The sequence below is a fragment of the Bufo bufo genome, chromosome 3 (genome assembly GCF_905171765.1).
Source record: "Bufo bufo chromosome 3, aBufBuf1.1, whole genome shotgun sequence".
Lineage (NCBI taxonomy): Eukaryota > Metazoa > Chordata > Amphibia > Anura > Bufonidae > Bufo > Bufo bufo.
The window spans coordinates 310838963-310861671 of NC_053391.1; the positions used below are offsets into that span (position 1 = coordinate 310838963).

General features: G+C 46.1%; 1 protein-coding gene across 1 annotated transcript; it reads left to right on the forward strand.

Annotated features, from left to right (window-relative positions):
- The first annotated feature begins 116 nt into the window (after positions 1-116).
- NUDC (nuclear distribution C, dynein complex regulator) lies at positions 117-21635 on the forward strand. The gene is made up of 9 exons (XM_040424259.1): positions 117-286; positions 8008-8085; positions 8169-8369; positions 8487-8543; positions 10928-11056; positions 15622-15816; positions 17213-17296; positions 17380-17498; positions 21504-21635. Exons 1-9 carry the CDS (start codon positions 203-205, stop codon positions 21553-21555), a joined length of 999 nt encoding a protein of 332 aa, XP_040280193.1. The 5' UTR covers positions 117-202; the 3' UTR covers positions 21556-21635.
- The last annotated feature ends 1074 nt before the right edge of the window (positions 21636-22709 follow it).

Here is a 22709-nt window from a genome sequence, read left to right on the forward strand (position 1 = left end):
CACAGTTCCCAGCTAGCCAATCCTGTCTAGCCTAAAACCATAGAGCGCTACCTAGAACTCTTCTAGACCCTGGTACAGAGCGTCGTCAGCTTCAGTTTGCGTCGCTATAGCAATGAGGTCAGGTCTGCGCTGATTGGCTGGGCACTGAGACGAAGCTTTCAGGTTACACGGAAACCGTGCAGCGTGTGCTGAGCTGAGCAGTATGGCGGCGGCGGCGGCGGATGATGAGCGGTTTGACGGGATGTTGCTGGCGATGGCTCAGCAGCATGAGGGGGGTGTCCAGGAGGTGAGCGACTTCATTCATTGCCGCCGGTGCACCGTCAGGAACGCATAAGGTGTGCGGAATCTCTGCTGAGGTCGGCCCCACACCAGACATCCTTCCCAGTCACCTACAGTCCTCGGTGTATGGAAATGCCACACGTCAGGATTCTGGATGCAGCTTTAGAGACCGAAATCAGGAGTGGATCATAAAAGGAAAGTATGGGATTCCGCTACCATGGACTATAAGTGGGCCATACTAAAAGGAATGACAGAAGGGAATGCCCATAGACTTTGACAGGGGAAGAGAATGCCCATAGACTATAATGAAGCCAAATACATCTTTAGCAGGCATACTCTCCAAGCAGGGCCGGTGCAACCATATAGGTGAACTAGGCGTTCGCCGAGGGCGCCGGCCTGTTGGAGGCTCCCTGGTGGGCTCCCCCTGACTGGGGCTGCAGCCCTGGGCGAGCGGCTCTTGAGCCGCCCCCAGCGCCGTTACAGGGGGGCCAGGAGGTGGAGGTCCTTCTTAAATATGGCAGAGCAGGCATCTGCTTACCCTGATGGCAGGTGCCTGCTCTGCCAGTAAATTACCGCAGGAGATGAGGCGGGCGGCAGGGCAGGCTGTTCTAGCAGCTCCCCACTCCTCCCTCGTGCGCCCTCTGTGATGCCGGAATATGATGTCATTCCGGCCCGGCATACTAAACGGCGCGCTGGAGGACTGAGGAGCTGCACCACACTGGACCCCAGGGAGGTGAGTGTTTAAGTGTTTGACTGAGTGAGTGTCTGCCTGTGTATTTATGTCAGTGAGTGAGTGTATGTCTGTCTTTCTGTCAGTAAAAGTATGTGTGTCTGTCATTGAGTGTGTGTGTGTGTGTGTTTCTGTGGGTAGGTGTGTGTCTGTCAGTGAGTTTCTGTGTATGTTTCAGTGGGTAGGTGTCTGTCTGTCAGTGCCTGCCTGCCTGTCATGAGGGGGCGGCAAAATGGATCTTTGCCTAGGGCGGCAAAAATCCTTGCACCGGCCCTGTCTCCAGGCACAGTAGTATTGATCTAAATTGAGATTAGGTGGGATTATCATTATTTTCTATGGCATGACAAGTGTGAATGACACCAAGAATGACCATAGACTATAATGGGAAGTAAAATATGAGTTTATTTGTAGGTTAATCTGTGTTATTTAGCAATATTATGCCCATAGACTATAATGGGAAGTAAAACGTGACTTGGTATCTGAACCATTCAACATATCAAGTAAATCTTTAGCAGGCTTAGGCTACTTTCACACTTGCGTTCGGGGTTCCGCTTGTGAGTTCCGTTTGAAGGCTCTCACAAGCGGCCCCGAACGGATCCGTACAGCCCCAATGCATTCTGAGTGGATGCTGATCCGCTCAGAATGCATCAGTTTGGCACCGTTTGGCCTCCGTTCCGCTCATCAGGCGGACACCCGAACGCAGTTTGCAGCGTTTTCGTGTCCGCCTGGCTGTGCAGAGCCAAACGGATCCGTCCAGACTTACAATGCAAGTCAATGGGGACGGATCCGTTTGACGTTGACACAATATGGTGCAATTGCAAACGGATCCGTCCCCCATTGACTTTCAATGTAAAGTCAGGAGTCCCTATTAATATACCATCAGATCGTGAGTTTTCTCCAATCCGATGGTATATTTTAACTTGAAGCGTCCCCATCACCATGGGAACGCCTCTGTTAGAATATACCATCGGATTTGAGTTAGATCGTGAAACTCTGATCCGACAGTATATTCTAACACAGAGGCATTCCCATGGTGATGGGGACGCTTCAAGTTAGAATATACTAAAAGAACTGTGTACATGACTGCCCCCTGCTGCCTGGCAGGTGCTGCCAGGCAGCAGGGGGCAGACCCCCCTCCCTCCCCCTCGGGGAACACTTGCAGTAATTTCCTACATAACAGATTTACCTGCAAATGAGCTCCTAGTTTACTTCCCATTATAGTCTATGGGCACTCCATTGACACCAATGATAATCCCACTTAATCTCAATTTTAATAATCACACTGAACTTGAAGAGTAGGCCTGCTAAAGATTGACTTGATATGTTAAATGGTTCAAATCAAATTTTACTACCCATTATAGTCTATGGGCATTCTATTGTGTCATTCACCCTCGTCATTCTGCAGAAAACAGTGATAATTCCACTTAATCTGAACATTAAATAATCCCACTGAATTTGGAGAGTATGTCTGCTAAATAATTATTAATTATGTGAAATGGTTTTGTCTCTCATTCAAATATTACATTTCCATTATTCTCTATGGGCATTCCACTCTGTCATTCCTTTTAGTATGCCCCCTAGAAAGTTATGTGGTAGCGGAATCCATAACTGAATTCTCAGATAACTCGAACCATGTACGCCGAACTTGAAATCACAAGTTTGCTCAACACTAGTTAAGGCCTCTTTCACACTTGCGTTGTCCGGATCCGGCGTGTACTCCACTTGCCGGAATTACACTCTGGATCCGGAAAAACGCAAGTGTACTGAAAGCATTTGAAGACGGAACCGTCTTCCAAATGCTTTCAGTGTTACTATGGCACCCAGGACGCTATTAAAGTCCTGGTTGCCATAGTAGGAGCGGGGAAGCGGTATACTTACAGTCCGTGCGGCTCCCCGGGCGCTCCAGAATGACGTCAGAGCGCCCCATGCGCATGGATGACGTGTCCATGTGATCACATGATCCATGCGCTTGGGGCGCCCTGACGTCACTCTGGAGCGCCCGGGGAGCCGCACGGACGGTAAGTACACTGCTCCCCCGCTCCCCGCTACACTTTACCATGGCTGCCAGGACTTTAGCGTCCCGGCAGCCATGGTAACCACTCTGAAAAAGCTAAATGTCGGCTCCGGCAATGCGCCGAAACGACGTTTAGCTTAAGGCCGGATCCGGATCAATGCCTTTCAATGGGCATTAATTCCGGATCCGGCCTTGCGGCAAGTGTTCCGGATTTTTGGCCGGAGCAAAAAGCGCAGCATGCTGCGGTATTTTCTCCGGCCAAAAAACGTTCCGTTCCGGAACTGAAGACATCCTGATGCATCCTGAACGGATTTCCCTCCATTCAGAATGCATTAGGATAATCCTGATCAGGATTCTTCCGGCATAGAGCCCCGACGACGGAACTCTATGCCGGAAGACAAGAACGCAAGTGTGAAAGAGCCCTAACACAGGTCCCAGTAAAATGAATGGTGCTCCCTAGTAATACAAATATCCCATTAGTGGCCCCCAGTATTTATAATGCCCCATAGTTTTATTTTTCCTCCATCAGTGGCTCCCAGTATTAATAATGCTCCCATTAGAGGCCAGAGGATTATTAATGCCCCCTTCTCCACTCGTCTTGTGCAAAAAAATAAATAACTCGCCTCATCCATTTGATCGCACCGCGGTGAACACTCGCTGCTCACTGGATGCGCAGGACAAGACCTGCGCTCCAGCATGATGACGTTTTGCAGGTCTTGTCTTGCGCATCCAGTGAGAAGCGAGTGTTCACCGCGGTGCGATCAAATGGATGAGGTGACTTTTATTTAGTTATCTATTTTAACACAGGCAGAAGAGGGGGAAGGGTAAAAGCTGTACTAATGAGCGCCCCACAGTGGAAGTGCTCGTTAGTAATAGTGCACAGGTGGCAACCCTATGCACGGACCACACAGAGCTGCATGCCACAGGTTTGCCACCGCTGCACTAGGGCATCAGGAAGATTGGGGAGGAAGAACCTAAACCTGACCAGTCCAAGTTACAAAGAGGGATCACCTAATGTGAGGAGGCACAGCTGCTTCCTTAGGTGCATGCTATATACCTGCTAGCTTACCACTCCCTTAGGCCTTCCCTTCATGTTTTTGTCCCACCTTCAACTTGTACATTAGGGGATTCAAAAGAGCAGTACACTACATGTTCCCATTCTGCAGAGTCAGCAGAAAAAGGATTCCATTTAAAGGGGTTCGTCTATCTGGGCCATTGATGGCATACCGCTAGGATAGGTGCGGGTCCCACTCCTGTATCCAGACTGGGGCCCCTGACGTGAACAGAGAGCTCCCTAAATTCACCGCTATGGGTGGTCTGAAAATAGCTGAGCGCAGGCTCAGCTATTTCCAACAGTCCCATAGCGGCGAATGGACAGTTGGCCATTCCTGCGCAGTGCTGTCTCCATTCAAAGCTATAGGACTTCAAAAAACAGCTGAGGGTGTTTACTCAACTATTTTTTTGGAACTCCCATGAATGGAGAGTGGCCGTGCATGTAAGGCTACTTTCACACTAGCGTTCTGCTGTCCGCTCGTGAGCTCCGTTTGAAGGGGCTCACGAGCGGAGCAGAACGCTTCCGTCCAGCCCTGATGCAGTCTGAATGGATGCGGATCCGCTCAGACTGCATCAGTCTGGCGGCGTTCAGCCTCCGCTCGCCTCCGCACGGCCAGGCGGACAGCTGAACGCTGCTTGCAGCGTTCGGGTGTCCGCCTGGCCGTTCGGAGGCGAGCGGATCCGTCCACACTTACAATGTAAGTCAATGGGGACGGATCCGCTTGAAGATGACACAATATGGCTCAATCTTCAAGCGGATCCGTTCCCCATTGACTTTCAATGTAAAGTCTGAACGGATCCGCTCAGGCTACTTTCACACTTAGAAAATTTTCTAAGTTTTAATGCAGACGGATCTGTTCTGAACGGATGCGAACGTCTGCATTATCGGAGCGGATCCGTCTGATGAAACATCAGACGGATCCGCTCCGAACGCTAGTGTGAAAGTAGCCTAAGGTGTGCTCTACCTTCACCACGGGCAGCCTGTTTTGGATATATCTGACATTTGTGGCATATTCTAGTGATATGCCATCAATTCCTAAATGGGCCAACCCCTTTAAGGGTACTTTTCACATATTTTGCGGTCTGAGCATGCGCAGGCCGCAATGCCGGATCCGGTATTTTGGACGGAGCTAAAACCACAGCATGCTGCGGTATTCTCAGTCCTGAAAAGGCAAAAAGACTAAACTGAAGACATCCTGATGCATCCTGAACGGATTACTCTCTATTCAGAATGCATTAGGATAAATCTGTTATTTTCCGGTATTGAGCCCCTAGGACGGAACTCAGTGCTGGAAAAGAATAACACTAGTGTGAAAGTACCATAAATGCAGTTTTAGTAGTACCCTTACAGCTCACTGTGAAACTAAAACTTAAAGGGTTTTTCCCATATCATACAATGGGGGCATATTGCTAGGATATGTCCCCATTGTCTGATGGGTGCGGATCCCACCTCTGGGACCCGCACCCATCTCGTAAATGCAGCATGCAAAGTGAAGGAGGGCGCACTGCGCTTGCTCAGCCGCCCTCTGTTTATTTCTATGGGGCCACAAAAAATACCCGAGCGCTGGCTCGGCTATTTTCGTTGGCCTCATAGAAGTGAATGAAAACAGTGGCTGCGCAAGCGCAGTGCGCTCCCACTCATTTCTGTGGGGATTCCAAAAATAGCCAAGCGAGCCAATAAGAACGCTTGGTGGTGGCTGGACCCGGCACCGCTTCATTTTCAGCTGGGTTTACTAGATAGGTGGGACCCGCACCTATTAGACAATGGGTGCATATCCTATCGATATGCCCCAATTGTCTGAGATGGGAATACCCCTTTAACCCTTGTACAAGGTGAAGCAGCAGTTGCGGTGTGGGGGCCAGGAGCGCCACAGTGAGCAGGGTAAGTATATTCCCTCTGAGGGGCCCGGCACATGAAGGGGGGGGGGTGCTGTTTATGGTATTGGATAACCCCTTGTTCCCATAGGAGATAAGCTATTGTGAAAGTCTTCTGGCTGTTGCCTGTTCCTCTCTCCTATCGGGAGCATACACACTTAGCTGAGCATGCATGTTGGGGCTCATGCACACAGCCGTTCCATGCATTGGGGCCTGCAATATCCGGTCCCCAATGCTTGGGCAACATCCGTGTGGCTGCTGCAGACGGATCCAGATACATTCAGCTTAAATGGGTATGTGATCCGTCTGCACCGCAAAAAATAGAACATGTTGTATTTTTTTGTGGTGCGGAGGCCCGGAAATAAACCCCACGGAAGCACTCCGTAGTGCTTACATGGGGTTCCGTGCCTCCGTTCCGCAACCAGACCTTCTGGATTGTGGACCCATTCAAGTGAATGGGTCCGCATCCGTTATGCGGTACAAAAATGGCCGGTGCCCGTATATTGCGTACCCGCTGTTTGCGGGCTCGGCTGGCACACAGTCGTCTGCTTGAGCCCTTAAAGGAATTTTCTGGGAATTAAATATTGTACACCCATCCTGCAGATAGGTCATCGGTGTCATCGTTGAAGGACCCACTCCCAGCATCCCTGCCCATCATCTGTTTTGAAGGGGCCATGATGATTGCCCGAGTGCTGCTGCTTTTTCAAACAGCTGATCAGCAGGGGGTGCAGGAGTGTGACTCCTCCTCCAATCAGATATTGAGCATAGCTGATCAGTATTTAATTTCCCGAAAACACCTTAAAGGGGTTCTCCGGGAATAAAAGGAAACCTGTCATCAACTTTATGCTGACCTCACTGAGGGCAGGATAAAATAGTGACAGAAATGCAGATGTCAGTGGTGTGTCACTCATGAGCTAAAAGTAAGTGGTTCTGAGAACCAGCATCATAATCATTACAGCCCAGGCCTGGAAAAGAGTCAAATCCACTTGAGAAGAGTCATGGTTATTCATAATCTCCTGCTCTCCACCCATCTGCTGATTAGCAGTTCTCTCCTAGAGAGAAAGGGAGAAAACTAGGTAGAAGCCTGTCCATCAGCAGGGAGAGCAGGAATTCATGAATAACCATGACTCTTCTCAGGTGGCCGGGACTCTTTTCCAGGCCCAGTTTGTAATGTTTGTTCTCTGCAACCACTTACTTTTAACTTATAAAATGACAGACCGCTTAAATCAGCTCACCTGTCTCCACTTTATACTGCCGTTAGTATGGGCAGCATAAAGTTGATGACAGGTTCCCTTTAAAAAAATGAAAATGCTTAAATATTACTTTATTATAAATATATTCTCAAATACCTTTCATTAGTTATATTGGCAGATTTTTTTTTTTTTTTTTTTGTCTGGGGCGCAATCATTAGGAGAAACAAAATGGCAGTCATCATATTAGTACACACAAAACCTGTCCTGACTTCACACAACTGAGCTAAAGAGCTGCCTCGTCCTCCTCTCTGCTCTGCTCTGCTTGTCAGGGATTATAGTCCTGAATACAGCTGTTAAGATCTTCAGCTGAATCTCTGTAGGAATGGAGTTCATGAGGAGATGAGGACAATGAGCAGCAGCACTTGTATGCAGTCTCCATTACTACAGCCCCAATTTGCGTTTCTTCATGGAATCCATTCCTACAGAGATTTAACTGAGGATCTTATCACCTACTGTATATTCAGGATCATAATCCCCGACAAGTAGGAGAGGAGGATAAGGCAGTTCTTTAGCTCAGTGTTGTGAAGTAACTTGTCCTCCTGTGTGATTTAGGACAGGTTTTATGTGTACGACTAGGACAGCGGCCATTTTATTTCTCCTAATTGCTCCCCAGACAAAAATGCACCATTATAACTAATGAAAGGTATTTGGGATTATATTTATAATAAAGTAATATTTTTAGGTATTTTCATTTTCTTAATTCCCAGAGAACCTCTTTAATGGAGTTGAGAAATGTCTGTTGGGTAACGGGTAACTAGAGTGTAATTGGAATTAAGCAGATTTACTTTTTTACCTTTTTGCAGTTGGTAAATACCTTCTTCAGTTTTCTAAGAAGAAAAACGGATTTCTTTGTAGGTGGAGAATCTGGAGCAGCTGAAAAGGTAAGAAAGCTTTGTGTAGTGGGCACAAACAGCTTTCAGTCATTCACACATAATCAGTGAAAAATGATCTGATGTCGTTGCAGCTAATGAATGAAGCTTTCAGCCACCACAACAAACTAGCCTGTGCAGCCAGGGAACAGAGGGCAGCCGAGCAGCAGGAGCGGGATGCTTCAAAGCGGGAACATGAGCAAGCGGCTAAACAGAAGGCAATGGAGCCAGGCGAGCCGCGAATCACCGAGCTCACCGAAGAAGAGGCAGACAAACTTCAGAAAGAGATTGACCAGGTAGTGTGACTAGGGGGCTGCGGAGCATGACTGCAGACAGTTTCAGAAACATGGGAAATGATTCCTGTTCTGTTTGATTTCTAAATTTCTTATATCTGTGTTTTTCTGTTTTTCTAGAATAAAGCTCGAGAGAAAGAACAAGAGAAAATGCAAGTTCAAAATGATAAGAAGAAGGTAAAGAGGAGGACTATGTACGACTTGTGAAAAGGGAGAAATCGTCCAGTGAGACTATCAGGCCCCCGTCTGCTGTGATTTGGGAAGCTGATTCAATGTTACCGTTTCCTTGCAGCCACTGCACATGCGCCTGTACTGGTAACGTTGATGGGGCAGTATAGGGTATAACCCAAAGGCCTGAAACATCTCAGTATAGTGATTGTGACTCCTTAAGCAATCACTATTTTGGCCTTAAAGGGCTGTGCAAGAATGGAGACTCCTGTAAAAGGAAGCTTATTTAAATTTTCCTGTCCTGTGAAGCTCAATAGGGCTCCCACGCTGTAAACATCCAGTTTGACATTACCGCAGCCAATCGCTGGCCACATGACCTTTCGTCATGATAAATGGTCAGATAACGCAAGGGTATCCAGTCACTGCCATGGCTATTAATTGACTGCAGGAGGCATCACAAAGCATGTGTACAGCGAGGAAGCCCAGCAGAGCATCACTGACTAGGAAAAGGAGCTGGGAGCCAGCACCAGGAAGCAGGTAAGTAATTCCCCCTCCCCAGTTTTTGCACAACCCCTTTAAAGGGCATCTGTCAGCAGATTTGTACCTATGAAACGGACCTGTTACATGAGCACTTGGCAGCTGAAGGCATCTGTGTTGGTCCCATGTTCATATGTGCCCAAATTGCTGAGGGGTTTGTATAACTGCAGCTAATCAGTGCAATGACTCCCCTTTTATACCACTGCACTATTTAGGGACAGTGTATTACAAGGTCCGTTCAGTCTCCATTCCGCTCTGGAGGCGGAAACCAAAATGCTGCCTGCAGCGTTTTGGTGTCCGTCTGATGAAACTGAGCCAAACTGGTCCTGGCACACAATGTAAGTCAATGGGGACAGATCCGTTTTCACTGACACAATCTGGCACAATAGAAAACTGATCCGTCCTCCATTGACTTTTAATGGTGTTTACGACGGATCTGTTTTGGCTATGTTAAAGATAATACAAACGTATCCGTTCTGAATGGATGCAGACGGTTGTATTATCTGAACGGATCCGTCCATGATGTATCCGCACAAAACGCGAGTGTGAAAGTAGCCTAAATGAGGAAAGTGATATGAATTTTTAATCGTGTGGGGCTGCTGTGACAACTGCTTAGAACTCCACGATTGCAGAACAGATCGATCCCCTCACTCTTTTTAAACCGTTCAGATGCTGTGTTTACTGTTGGCTTAAATGGCCAGGATTGGAGTTCTTTCCAAACACACCCCTCTGCGACCATGTCAGTTCATCCCTGGGGTTGACAAAGAGCTGTCTACGTCAGCCCCAAAGAAATAAATGGAGCCTTGTGCACAGCTTAGCGGGAAGCTTACCATGATAGGTCTGGGAAGCTTCAGCAGAGCCCAGGCTGTCTTGGCAACTGCATCCCTCTGTCTTACCTCACAGATGCCACGATCATTGATGAAAGTGGCATCTGAGGGATTAGATTACAGGGTTCAGCGTGATTGCTGTTTCCCGTCATTGCAGCTGGATGCCTGCTGTATTATACAGCCAGCACCCGCCGCTTATAGACCAGACTCATCACAGCAATCCGCTCCATACAAGCCCTCAGCCACTGTGACGTGGAGGGGTTAAAGGGGTTATCCTGCCAGTTACATTTATAACCTTACGACTGGATAGGTCATCAATATCAGATTGGTGGGGGTCCAGCATTTGAAGAGGAAGTTCGCTGTCTGCGAATGCTGCTTCCTGTTCATTACACTGCCCATCATCTCGGAAGTTTGGGTGGTGCAGTTTAATAACAAGTATCCCTTGAATGGAGTGAGTACTTGTAATTGCACTACGCTTAGTATAATGACCAGGAAACACCACCCCCTCTTCAAATAGAAATAGCTGATTGGCAGGGGTGCCCAAAGTATTGACAGCCCATCAATATAAATGGCAGGACGGGCTCTTTAACTTGTCTGGGTATGGTACTGACAAACTATGTGAAAAGTCTAAGCACGCAAATTCTTATGTCCTACAGGCATGTCTGGAAGTACACTAGCATGAGCATCCTGTCATAACGATACACCAAACCTAGAAATAATTGGTCAAAATCAGATCGAAGACAAACTTGCCCACACTGCATGCAGGATATTCCACGTGTCTTTGTAGAGAAGTCCTGCATGTAATTTAATTGTAATAATTGGGTCGGAAGAAAGGGGGAGATTGAGAGAGAGAATTGGGATTTCTTGTGTCTTCTGTTCAGTGCTCCTTTATCTGAATCCCCTACAACATGTCTTGTTTTATTTGTGACCTGTGAACAGGTGGGAAAGGGCTTCCTCCCCATAGTTTGACAGTAAATTCTGGAACTTCTGTTCTTGTCTGACTCTTACTCCCTATATCTTATTGTACAGGGTGGTGATGATGGGGACAATGAGGAGGAAGAGGAAGATGAAAAAGACAAAGGGAAGCTCAAGCCCAATTCAGGCAATGGAGCAGACCTTCCAAACTATCGTTGGACACAGACCCTTTCTGAAGTGGATGTAAGTATGAGGGTTTTGTATCAGTCTGTCAGCACATTTACCCCTTTAACAGTTCCCATAGCGCTGTAGCCGCAACACAGATGATTAAAACGGTACCTTTTATATGCTTTTGTGGACTTGTAAAACTGCCAAAAACGAACTTTGATGCATATGTAAATGAGGGCTCGCAAGTGCCCAGGGGCGGAGTCCACCGCGTTGGTGCCCAGGCAGCTCTGCCTCTTCGGCTCTTATCCGCGCCCAGCCTCTTCCTCTGCCCGCCCATCTGTTTTCTCTCCCCCTCAGCGAGATCCCGCGCCTACGCGCTGACTTCCTTGGCCGGGGCATGCGCACTGCGATGCCCATTGCTGGCACGGCATCGCAGTTGCTTATGCGCATGCTAACGGCGCATAAGCTACTGCAGAAGGAGGCGGTCCATCGGCGCAGGAGAAGAGGAGGAAAGCCAAGCGAACAGCTGTCACTGCAGACACAGAGAGCCAGTTGCGTCCTGTGTATGGCGTCCAGTTGCCATGGTAACGATCACACGCTGCCCCAGCAGAGCAGCCTCTGATGGGAGGGGGAAGGAGGGAGCTCCCTCCTTCTGTTATGTGGAATCCGGAGCCTACCACAGCAGAGAAGCGCTGGGAGGGGGGGGGACGGGGAAGCTTCCTCACAGTTAACCCCTTACATACAGCTGTCCCTACGGACCGCAGCAAGGTAGGGGTTAAATGGCAGACATCCACTGAAGTCCGCAGTTACAGTAGAGTTACAGCTGACAATCTTCTGAACCACTCGGCCATCCTGTTCAATTGCAGGGGAGAGGAGGGGTGGGGGGGATGGACTGCCTCCCTGTCTTAACCATTTTCTCTGGCTTGGCCATCCTGAACGGGAGATCAGGGCAGAGAAACACAGCCCGATCTCCAAAACACTCACAGGGGATCGGAGTCCAAAGGCAGGGACCGCTGTGATTGCTCCTCTGCTGGGTGCCCTATGTATCCAGACTGAACAGCCACTTGCTAAAATGTATGGGCTCTCAGGAGGAAGAGGGCGTGAAGTGTGGACAACTTAGGCAGCGCGTTCCCGAGATTAGCACAATGCATTCTGGGTAGTGAGGGAAGGCAGGCTTAGCCTTAGGGCTCATTCAGACGGCCGTATGCTGTCCGCAAAAATACTGAATGCTATCCGTTTTTTTGCGGATCCGCAAAAAAAATGAAACATGTCCTATACTTGTCCGTGAAAATCAGGACATGGCCCCATTGAAGTCTATGGGTCCGCAAAAATACTGAATGCTATCCGTTTTTTTGCGGACCCGTTTTTTTGCGGATCCGCAAAAAAACGGATAGCATTCAGTATTTTTGCGGATAGCATACGGCCGTCTGAATGAGCCCTTAGGGTGAGGGCTCAGCGGGCCATCTTGAGAGGAGAGGCAGAATGAAGTCTGGTGAAAAACGGTTGCGATGGACGGAATCTTCTTAAATATGGGGTATGTGAGGAAAAAAAATTGTGATTATGTATGATCACCTCAGTAGTAACTACATATGTGAAAATTTTAATTTTGAGTTAAAATGACAGTTATCCTTTAATCAAAATGATATTGATGTAGGCCGGATACGAGGTCACTCTGTGGGGTGGTGTCTGTAAAGGCGATGCAGAACTGTGCCCTAAATGACCCTATGAAAGGGGAAGGGGACTAGTTTCATTCTGCCTATCTATACAGAGCACCTGCCTCGATAGGGGCGACCCCGTCCAGATACCTGTCCCTACCCCGGACCTGATCCCCAATTCTACAAATGAACGTGGCCGGTTTATAATTCCTCCCAGGGAGGTCACTAGGAATTATTAACTGGCCACGTTCATTTTTAGAATTGGGGATCAGGTCCGGGGCAGGGACAGGTATCCGGACGGGGTCACCCCTATTGGGGCGGGTGCTCTGTATAGATGAGCAGAATGAAACTAGTCCCCTTCCCCTTTCATAGGGTCATTTAGGGCACAGTTCTGCATCGCCTTTACAGACACCACCCCACAGAGTGACCTCGTATCCGGCCTACATCTGATGTCCTTGGACAGACCCACCTGGAAACTTTCGCTGATCCCAGTATTTCCATTGGTCTGGTAAGACTGCTCGCACCTTTCACCAGGTGGAGCAGGTTTATTACTTCCCTACCAGCACTGGGGTACCAGGCTTGGACCCCACATGTTTTTTAAGATATTGCATCAAAGTGGTGTGTTTTAGTTGCACATTGAATTAAAAGTTATATTTTAATTAACGATACTCCTCCCCCTCTGGGGGCCTATTTGCTGATTTGATACTGGAGTGCTGGTGAAGCCTATACACGCTTAGAGCTTCTATTGTGTTGTATTTCTACTGGGCATATTATACTCATTGGGAATGGATGATAGGAAATCCGTGAGTATCCAAAGAATGCTCTTCCAGGCTAGGGTCTTACTTGCCAAGCACTGGATACAGGAGAATTTCCCCCCCCCCCCCCCCCCCCCGTTAGACAGGAGTATATAAACCGGCTAAATACTGTTCTACGATTTGAAAGAGGGGTATACATAAAAAGATGCCCAGGTAAATTCATGTCAGTATGGCAGGGTTGGTTCGCAGTCCCTGGTCTGGTGTCTGTGTGGCTCAAACGAGGGATTGTCTGAAGGGACAATTGACCCTGACAGGGCAGCTGACATAGCACATTGTGATTTCCGCCACAGAAACTTACATACAGTGTTGCCCTTCTGAGATGCCTATCATAACCTACTGTCTCTTGGTGCCGGGGGGGGGGGGGGGGGGGGGGGGGGGGTGTAGTAGTGTTGTGGTCTCTCCGTATGGTTATGGGGGAGGGCGGGGGGTTTATTTGTCTTAGAGGATGTACTTTGTAATTCTGATTTTTGGACTTCTCAGTTTCTGTATTTACTGCTGTATAATGCTGATAAAATACTGTGATATTAACACTTCTATATGGAGTATGACTGCTAACATAAGGAATTGTACACTCTTCAATGGCTGTATTTTAAGAAAAACTTTATTTCAATAAAAATTACTTTTGATTATTAAAAATAAAAAAACCATATTCGATGCCATGGGCGATACCAAAGATGGCATCTAAGTGGTTAGACAGCAAATGAAGCCACACTGTGATAAAAAGCTTCAAAAAGATAGTGGATGCAAGCTCCAGGGGGTATGACTTCAAGGCTCCTGTCGTTTATATCCATTGGAGTGCTGCTTCTCTTCTGTTGCTGTAACTTTTAGACAGAGGAAGGAGGCTCCCTCTGTCACTCCATTGGCCCTGTGCAGTCAGAGGTCTAACAGTGGGCTCTGGGTCTGCCAAGTACGGAAACCTATTAGGCCCTGGAGGCAGAGTCAAATAGACTACCTGTCAGTAGCATAGTGACAGGCTGGCATAAGTATTAGTAACAAGTTTACTGTAGTAAAATATTATCAGGCTTTTTCTCACCATTTATATAAGTAATGAGACCATTTAGTGGATAAACCATTTTATTGGAATACAGTTTCTGAACAAATAACTTTTCTAAACTCTTGTAAGTAAATATACAGTAACACTGTTACGTAGTTAATAAGAAGTCTGTGTGAATTTTTCCTCCATCGATGCCCTCAAATCTAATCTAATTATTTTGAGGGCAGAGAACAATCTCTACACTAACTTGGGTTGGTGGCAAAGCAGTAACAACTTGGGCAACATCTCCGACAATTTCAGGATATTTGGCAATCGCTTGCTGCACTGTTAGTTATGATGAACAGTCAAATTGCGCCAATACTTTTAGGGCACGTAAAAAATTGAGCTGAAATCTACTCTCTGTGTTCTCTGATGTGGATGACTCTTTTTCTATGTGGGAAAAAAATCAAATTCATCATCAGTTGATGAGGGTGAAGATGTGGTAGCAAGACCGAATTCTTCTTGTTCCTGACAGTTCTGCAACCCATTCATCCTTACTGCTACTACAAACAGAGCTTCTTTTCCTTTAGTCAGCTATTGATCATCTAGATCAGGCATGCTCAAACTGCGGCCCTGGCTTCAACAAGATCCATCTAAGCGGTCATGTTGCTGTTGCTCTGTAGCAACTTCAGTTTGCTCCATTACAATACAGTGTTCCTCTATTTCACACATTTCTATTTCTCTGAACCCAGAATAATGATCTTCTAGTTGCGTAGTGAACCTCTAGTTTCAGACATTGTAAGTAGAGGCTTTGGGACAACATGAAGTTAACTAGTATACTTGGACAGGGGAGAAAACACGAGAGGAGAGACATGAGTCTCTATCACCAGCAGAATAGAATATAATTGAGTAACATTTATAAAATTCATATGAAAGTTCAGTTATGAAATATTAATAATAGATTTTTCTTAAAGCTGGAGTTGGTACATTTCTAGCGACTCCAACCAAAACCAATTCCGACTCCACAGCCCTGCTTAAAACTTGTAGAACTGGAGGCCCCCTTCTTGTAATAGTCCATTAGCTGGAGTTCCCACCACCGGTACTACCTCCCAGCACATCTGTATGGTTCTTTTTAATCATTTACCTTTTATTTTTTTTATTATATATTTTCTTTTTTTTGTCCTCTTTCTCCGACAGTTGATTATCCCATTTTCCATTTCCTTCCGTCTGAAAAGTAAGGATGTGGTGGTGGATATTCGGAGGAGAAAACTTAGTATTGGCCTTAAAGGTCAAAAGCCTGTGCTGGATGGCGAGCTTTACAATGACATCAAGGTGGAAGAGTGCTCGTGGTTAATAGAAGATGGCAAGGTGGTGACTGTTCATCTGGAGAAGGTGAGGATGCTTGTACCTGTGAAAGTGAATTCACTGAATGCATGCAGCACTTATGTGTCTTCCTGGCATAGGTCTTAGCACTCAATAATGTATGTTTGCAGATTAAAGATAATCTGTCAGGCCCTGCAATCCCTATTAAGTGGAGTACTACACACACATTGCTGCTGCCCCAGACCTCAGATCACTAATTTAAATGGCCACACTTCTCTGTTCCCCCGCTGTGTGCCACAAACCGACCATATAACACAGAGAGGACTTCTAGAACTGTGCACGCTTGGCAGTCCTCTCAATGTGGTTGAATGGTAGATAAGAATTGGCATACAAATTAGCAATATGGGGTCAGTGGCAGCAGTAGTATTCATGTATTGCTGTATTCAAAGGGGTTGTCTGAGAAGTAATATTCTTGGACATACCCCCAGTTACCTAAAATAAAATATAAAAATCATGTTAAACTCGCCCATTTCTTCTGTGCTGCCAGTCTGGTCCGCCTGCAGGAGTACAGCATGTGACTACTGCAGCCAAACACTGTCCTCATTAGAAGACTGCTGTAACATGCTGTACATCGGCCTGTCACCACTGTCATTTGTAAACAAGTATCGGTAAGCGGACCAGGCGAAAATGGGGAGTTTAACACTTATTTTTTTTTTTTTAGGTAATTGAGGGCATGTCTGATTTTATCAGACAACCCTTTTATTTGTGCTTATCGTAGGTGACCGATTCCCTTTGAAGATGTAACAATGAAATGGATCTGAATGGTGTATATACTGTCTTTTAGAAGTTTCTATTAGCTATACAATCACTTTGAGAAATGTTAGTAATTGTCATTAGATGGTAAAAGGCAATTGATGAAGAATTAATTTCATATATAGTAGTAAGGAGCAGGTTTCAGACAAGGGTGTCCTCTGTGGAAATCGAGCTACGTGTGTAACTGTGATTTCCCGTTATGGACTACTCGTTTTGCAGGAACGCACAGTATTATAATGATTTATAATGCTGTGTATCTCCACATGACCTTACTTCTACAGAATTATACTGCCAGCATTAAGGTCATGCAGAGACACACAGCATTATAATGCCGTGTGCTCCTATGAAACAGTGTCCATAACGGCAAATCATGCATGTGGAGTGTGATTTTTCACACAGGACGCACTTGTATGAAAGAGGCCTTGCTGTTTATTACAGGACTGTACTCTCTCCCTATAAGGACAACCACTGTCTGCGTGCCCTAATGTGACATGTGAACTTCATAGAGGAGGACCCATGCTCAGGAAACCCTTCTTATTCAGAAGGTGGAGCCACTGCATGCTCAGCATAAACATGTTACTTTCCCTAAGGCAGTGTATTTTTAGATGTTTGGGCATTTTTTGTTCACTTGCTGACCCCAAGTCTCTTGTAGATAAACACTATGGAATGGTGGAATCAGGTTATCAAGACCGAGCCTGAAATTAATACCAAGAAAATTAATCCTGAAAACTCTAAGGTAAAATCAGATAATACCCACACATATAGTATACCCTTTGTAGCATCACAGATCTCAATTTACCAGATGCGTGTATGTTCCAGCTTTCTGATTTAGATGGAGAAACTCGCAGTATGGTAGAAAAAATGATGTATGATCAGAGGCAGAAATCAATGGGCCTTCCGACGTCGGATGAACAGAAAAAGCAGGACATCTTGAAAAAGTGAGTTATCTTGTACTTTAAAGTAAATGATTTACCAAGGATTGTACTTTTTTGCAATTTTTTAGACACTGTAAAAGTAGCTACATTTTGAAATAGTTTTAAATATTTCTCTTTCGAATGTTGTGGTCTTTTGGCTAAAACTGCTAGTCTAGAACAGGCAAAAAGTTCAAGAAAAGCCATTTTCCAACAACATATTAAAGGATGCTCATCTGTTGGTCTGGGCGGAGTTTCTCTACAATGAGTGTCTCTTGCTAAAGAGGGCATGTTTGTGTACTACAAGGACCCCCTTTACTTTCAGTGCGTAATGCTTTATTTTACCTGTGGTGATGCTGCCAGGTTACCGTGCAAATTACAGCTGATCAGGGTCCCATTTAACAAAAAGGTTGTCCAAAGCAGACAAACCCTTTAAAGGGGATGTGCCAAGAAAAAACTTACACACCCCCCCTCCCCCATCCACAGAACAAGGAGATAAGCATCTGGTCAGTGGGGGTCTGACCACTGGAACTGATAAGAACAAGAGTCCCCCGAATGAATGGAGTGGCGGTTAAGCATGCACACCGCTACTCCATTCATTCTTTATGGGACCGCTGGATATAGCAGAGTGTTTGGTGCACCCCTTTAATGTGTGTATAAAAAAAAAATCATACTTCAGAGCCAACTCTGTCCTAGCATACATAACTTGTTCCCTTTCATGCTTAAAAGGGTTTTCCAAGATTCTATAACTAATGACCTATCCTCCCGATATCCGGGACTCCTGCAAATTAGCTGTTTGAGAAGGCATTGGCACTCCTGTAAGAGCCTCTGCCTTCTCACAGCTTGCCAAGCACAGTGCCGTACATTGTATAGCGGCTGTGCTTGGTGTCACACACTGCCCCATTCACGTCTATGGGGCTGAGGCCACATGACTAATGAACGTGTCGTTATTGGCCTAGTAAAAGGAAAAGTACTATGGGTGGAATTTATCATGCTCTGCACTCCAGAATTCTGTCTTTAAAAAGTCTCAAAGCAGGGCTTTTGGGGTCACTTGCACACACTTTTTTGCTACCTTTTGCATTTTTACACCCTTGCTCTAGTCTTGAAAAGTAGGTGGGGACATGGTTAGCAACCACCCTATCAAATAGTTTTTCTTTTGTTGATCCAAGGCTCAGTTTCTTAATATGCATATTAGGCCTCTGGTGCAATGAGGGCGTCACCATTGCTGTTGCACCCAAGCTCCATCATTTCTATCTCTTCCCTCCCCCTCCCCCTTGCTGCTTTGACTGACGGGACCAGGCAGAGGCAAAGCAGCCAAGGAGGAGCTGGTCACTGAAAGGAGCAGAGCTTGGGTGCAACAAGAGCAATGGTGATGCCCTGATTGTGCCAAATGCTATGGAGGTCACTGGTAACAGATTCCCTTTAATGAGTTTTACTCCAGATTTATGTGTCACAGCCAGGGAGAAAAAAATGCTCACCTTCTCCCTGGCTGTGACCCTTGAAAGGTCCTCTTTAATAAATGTAAATAAGTAAGAACTATAACTTGTTCCGCAAAAACCAAGCCCTAATACAGCACCATCAACTGAGAAATAAAGGAATGACTTAGGGCTCTTTCACATGAGCGAGTCCATTGTGGGAATCGCGCTCCATGTGTGATCCTACGTTCTGGACTTGTAGGAGCGCACGGCATTATACTGATTTATAATGCCATGTGCCTTCGTGTGACCTTATTTCTACAGGATCATGCTGACAGCTTTATGTCACTATGATCCTGTAGGAATAAGGTAATGCAGAGGCGCATAGCAGGTCCTGCAAGACGAGCAGTGTCCAGAATGGAGGATCAGGCTAACACACGGAGTGTGATTTCCACAATGGACTTGCTGACTTTAGCTGAAAAGCCTACAGGAAAATCTGCCTCAAAACCTCCTCTGAACAAAAAAAACTGTCTGAACCTGCCCTTAAACCACGCATGGTGCCTTGTAGGACTAGCTCAGCTGAATATAATGATACATTAAACTTAATTTGCTTTTCGTTCTGGAGAAAAAAAATACTTTTAATCCGTGTGCAGCGAGGGCACCCTGGGACACTGTGCACCCACCCTCGTTGATGTGGTCAGATTACTGCATCATTCTACCTGGCCCTGTCAATCAGGGGCTGCACATAGTGGCTTGTGTCCGCCCTCTGAAGTGCTCATTGCACATGGATTCAAAGTACTTTTTTCCTCCGGAGTGAAGAACAGATCACTAAGGCTGGGTTCAGACCTGAGCGTATTTGATATGCGCGTTTAAGTCGCGCGTTTTTTGCAATAGTAAACGCGCGTTTGACTGCAATGTCCTATGGCCACAAACGCGCGTCAAAACGCCCCAAAGAAGCTCAAGTACTTGTTTGAGCGTAGGGCGTTTTACAGCGTGTTTTTCAGCGCTGTAAAACGCTCAAGTGAGAACCAGGGCCATAGGGAAGCATTGGTTTTCATGTGTTGAGCGTTTGAACGCGCTGTAAAACGCTCAAGTGTGAACCCAGCCTAAGTGAAAGGTTTTATTACATTTACTGAGCTAGCACCACACTATATTGAGCATGGTTTACCAGTGAATTTCCAGGTAACAGATTCCCTTTTAAAGGGGGTCTCCCTCAAATGACACTTTTCACCTATGCATTCACTAGAATGAGAGCTCCAAGTCTGTTCCTCCTTAGGATCAGTTTGAATGGAGTGGTAGTGGAGCAATCCTGTGGAGAAGTGATAAATGGCTTTTGTGGGAAAACCTCAGTAAAACCCCCGTTCACAGATGTAGAAAGTCTGTATGAACCAAGTTTCTCTGTCAGGGATCTTTGTTGGTTGACACAATAGGGATCAGCTGGATTTTTTATTCTTTGACAGCAAGAAGAGATCATAAGCTTTATGTTCCTGTCACTGTTCTTTTTCTTATTATGTTGACGACAATAATTGGGACCATCACAGAACTAAGGCTTATTGCAGTACTGTGTAGGAGAAAGGGTTGTCCCATGATTAGAGGTTTTCCAATCAAATGATATTGATGACCTATCTTCAGGACAGACCGCCCGCCCCCCCCCCCCCCCCCCCCCCCCCATGATAATCGCCTAAAGGGGTTTTCTCATCTCAGACAATGGGGGCATATCGCTACAATATGCCCCCATTGTCTTATAGGTGCGGATCCCACCACTGGACCCGCACCTATATCGAGAGCGGAGCCCTGAAAGTGAAGGAGAGCACACTGCAACTGTATCCGTATTTTGCAGACCACAAAACTTCCAATGAACGTGTGCATCAACCCTTACTAACCTCTCAGGTGGTATTTTTGTCATGTTCATAATCCATATTTCATATAAAGAATATTTAGCATGGAGTACCATTTTTGTATTCAAATCAAGCTTCTATGCCGCCTGTATAATAGCAGAAGTTACACTGCCTTCTATGGTCAGACTGAGCTACTGGGCATACATCTCTAATGTTAGTAGTTGGAATTAGGGGTGAGTGATATAGATGATATGCAATATAAATTTGGCCAATGATAGAGATTTTGTTTATCGCCATATCACAGTAGAACATGGCATGCGCCGCTCTCGGCACTCACCATGTTCTCCTGAGCCGGCACAGTGGAGAAGGAGAGAGTCCCTCCCCACTGTGTGCGGCTGCCGCAGACCACCAGTGAGCACAGACTAGGAGGAGGGGAGGGACTGTGGCCACCAATGAGAACAGAGAGGGGGACTGTGGCCACTGCGCCACCAATGAATATAGTTTAATATGCCTGAATACAAACTTAGCCTGCATGTGCCGGCTATATCCCATACCTGGCCTCTATTACTGCACGCAGTGATCCACTGCAATTAACCCCTCAGGACCTGAGAATATATCGCACATGCTTAATATTATATCGCAATATAGATTTTAGGCCATATCGCCCACCCCTAGTTGGAATACATATTTTAGTTATCCCTAGTCAGACAAGAATAGCCAAGTTATACATTTCATCAATAACCAAATTCTCTAAAGATTTATTTCTTTTCTCCCTTAAGGTTCATGGAACAGCACCCAGAAATGGATTTCTCCAAAGCCAAATTTAGCTAACCCTTATGTACTATAAAATCCTTATTGTTCATCAGGCGATTGCTTTGGCTGTCTGTATGCAAGCAATCTTCCAGCTCTATTTCTTGCCAACAGCAGCAATCCTTAATCTCTGCCTGTACAATATCTCCAGCAACACATTGAAGCAGCGTTTCATGAGGAACACTGTATCCATGTGCTGCCTTTACTGTCTGAACAAGCCCTTAAGAAATCCCAAGTGTAAGCACTGTTTTCGGGAAGGTGATTGACTAGGACACTGGCTTGTGCTTCTCCGTGTAACATCACAGCACCACGGATGGAACATGAAGGCATGATGCTGTCAATAAAGAACGTGTACGCATTTCATTATTATTCACTGTCGTGTTTCACTTTTCTTTTTGTAATTTTATTTTTTTCCTTTTGTAAAATACAACATACAAGCATAGACTTGAAAAAGAAGTATATTCTTAAATGGATGAATCTGGAAAGAAGACATGTATATTCACTACTTTCTATTAAGGTATTATTAGAGTATTGCCACCACTGATGAGCTGGCCTCTGCCTCTAGTCAGGGAAGTAGCTGCATGACAGTAAGGCTGGGTTCACACGGGCGAGATTTCCTCACGGGTGCAATGCGAGAGGTGAACGCATTGCACCCGCACTGAATCCGGACCCATTCATTTCTATAGGGCTGTGCACATGAGCAGTGATTTTCACGCATCACTTGTGCGTTGCGTGAAAATCGCAGCATGCTCCATGTTGTGCGTTTTTCACGCAACGCAGGCCCCATAGAAGTGAATGGGGCTGCGTGAAAATTGCAAGCAAGTGCGGCTGCGGTGTGATTTTCACGCATGGTTGCTAAGATGAAAGTCTATTCACTGTATTTTTTTTGTATAGCATTCTTTAATACAGAATACTTAGTAGAAGGTCAATTGAGGGTTACAAAATAAAATATTAACTCGCCTCCTCCAATTGATCGCGTAGCTGCTGGTCTCCTGTTATCTTCAGGATCTGTGGTGACATCACTGTGCTCATCACATGATCCATCACCATGGTGTTGGACCATGTGATGAGCTCAGTGACATCACCACAGGTCCTGAAGATAACAGGAGACCGGCAGCTACACGATAAATTGGAGGCGAGTTATATATTTTTTTTAACCCTCAATTGACCTTTTA

Coding starts and splice junctions, on each gene's coding strand:
- NUDC (XM_040424259.1), top strand. CDS start 203: ATGGCGGCGGCGGCGGCGGATGATGAGCGGTTTGACGGGATGTTGCTG. Junction 287..8,007: donor ATGAGGGGGGTGTCCAGGAG/GTGAGCGACTTC, acceptor ACCTTTTTGCAG/TTGGTAAATACCTTCTTCAG. Junction 8,370..8,486: donor TTCAGAAAGAGATTGACCAG/GTAGTGTGACTA, acceptor CTGTTTTTCTAG/AATAAAGCTCGAGAGAAAGA.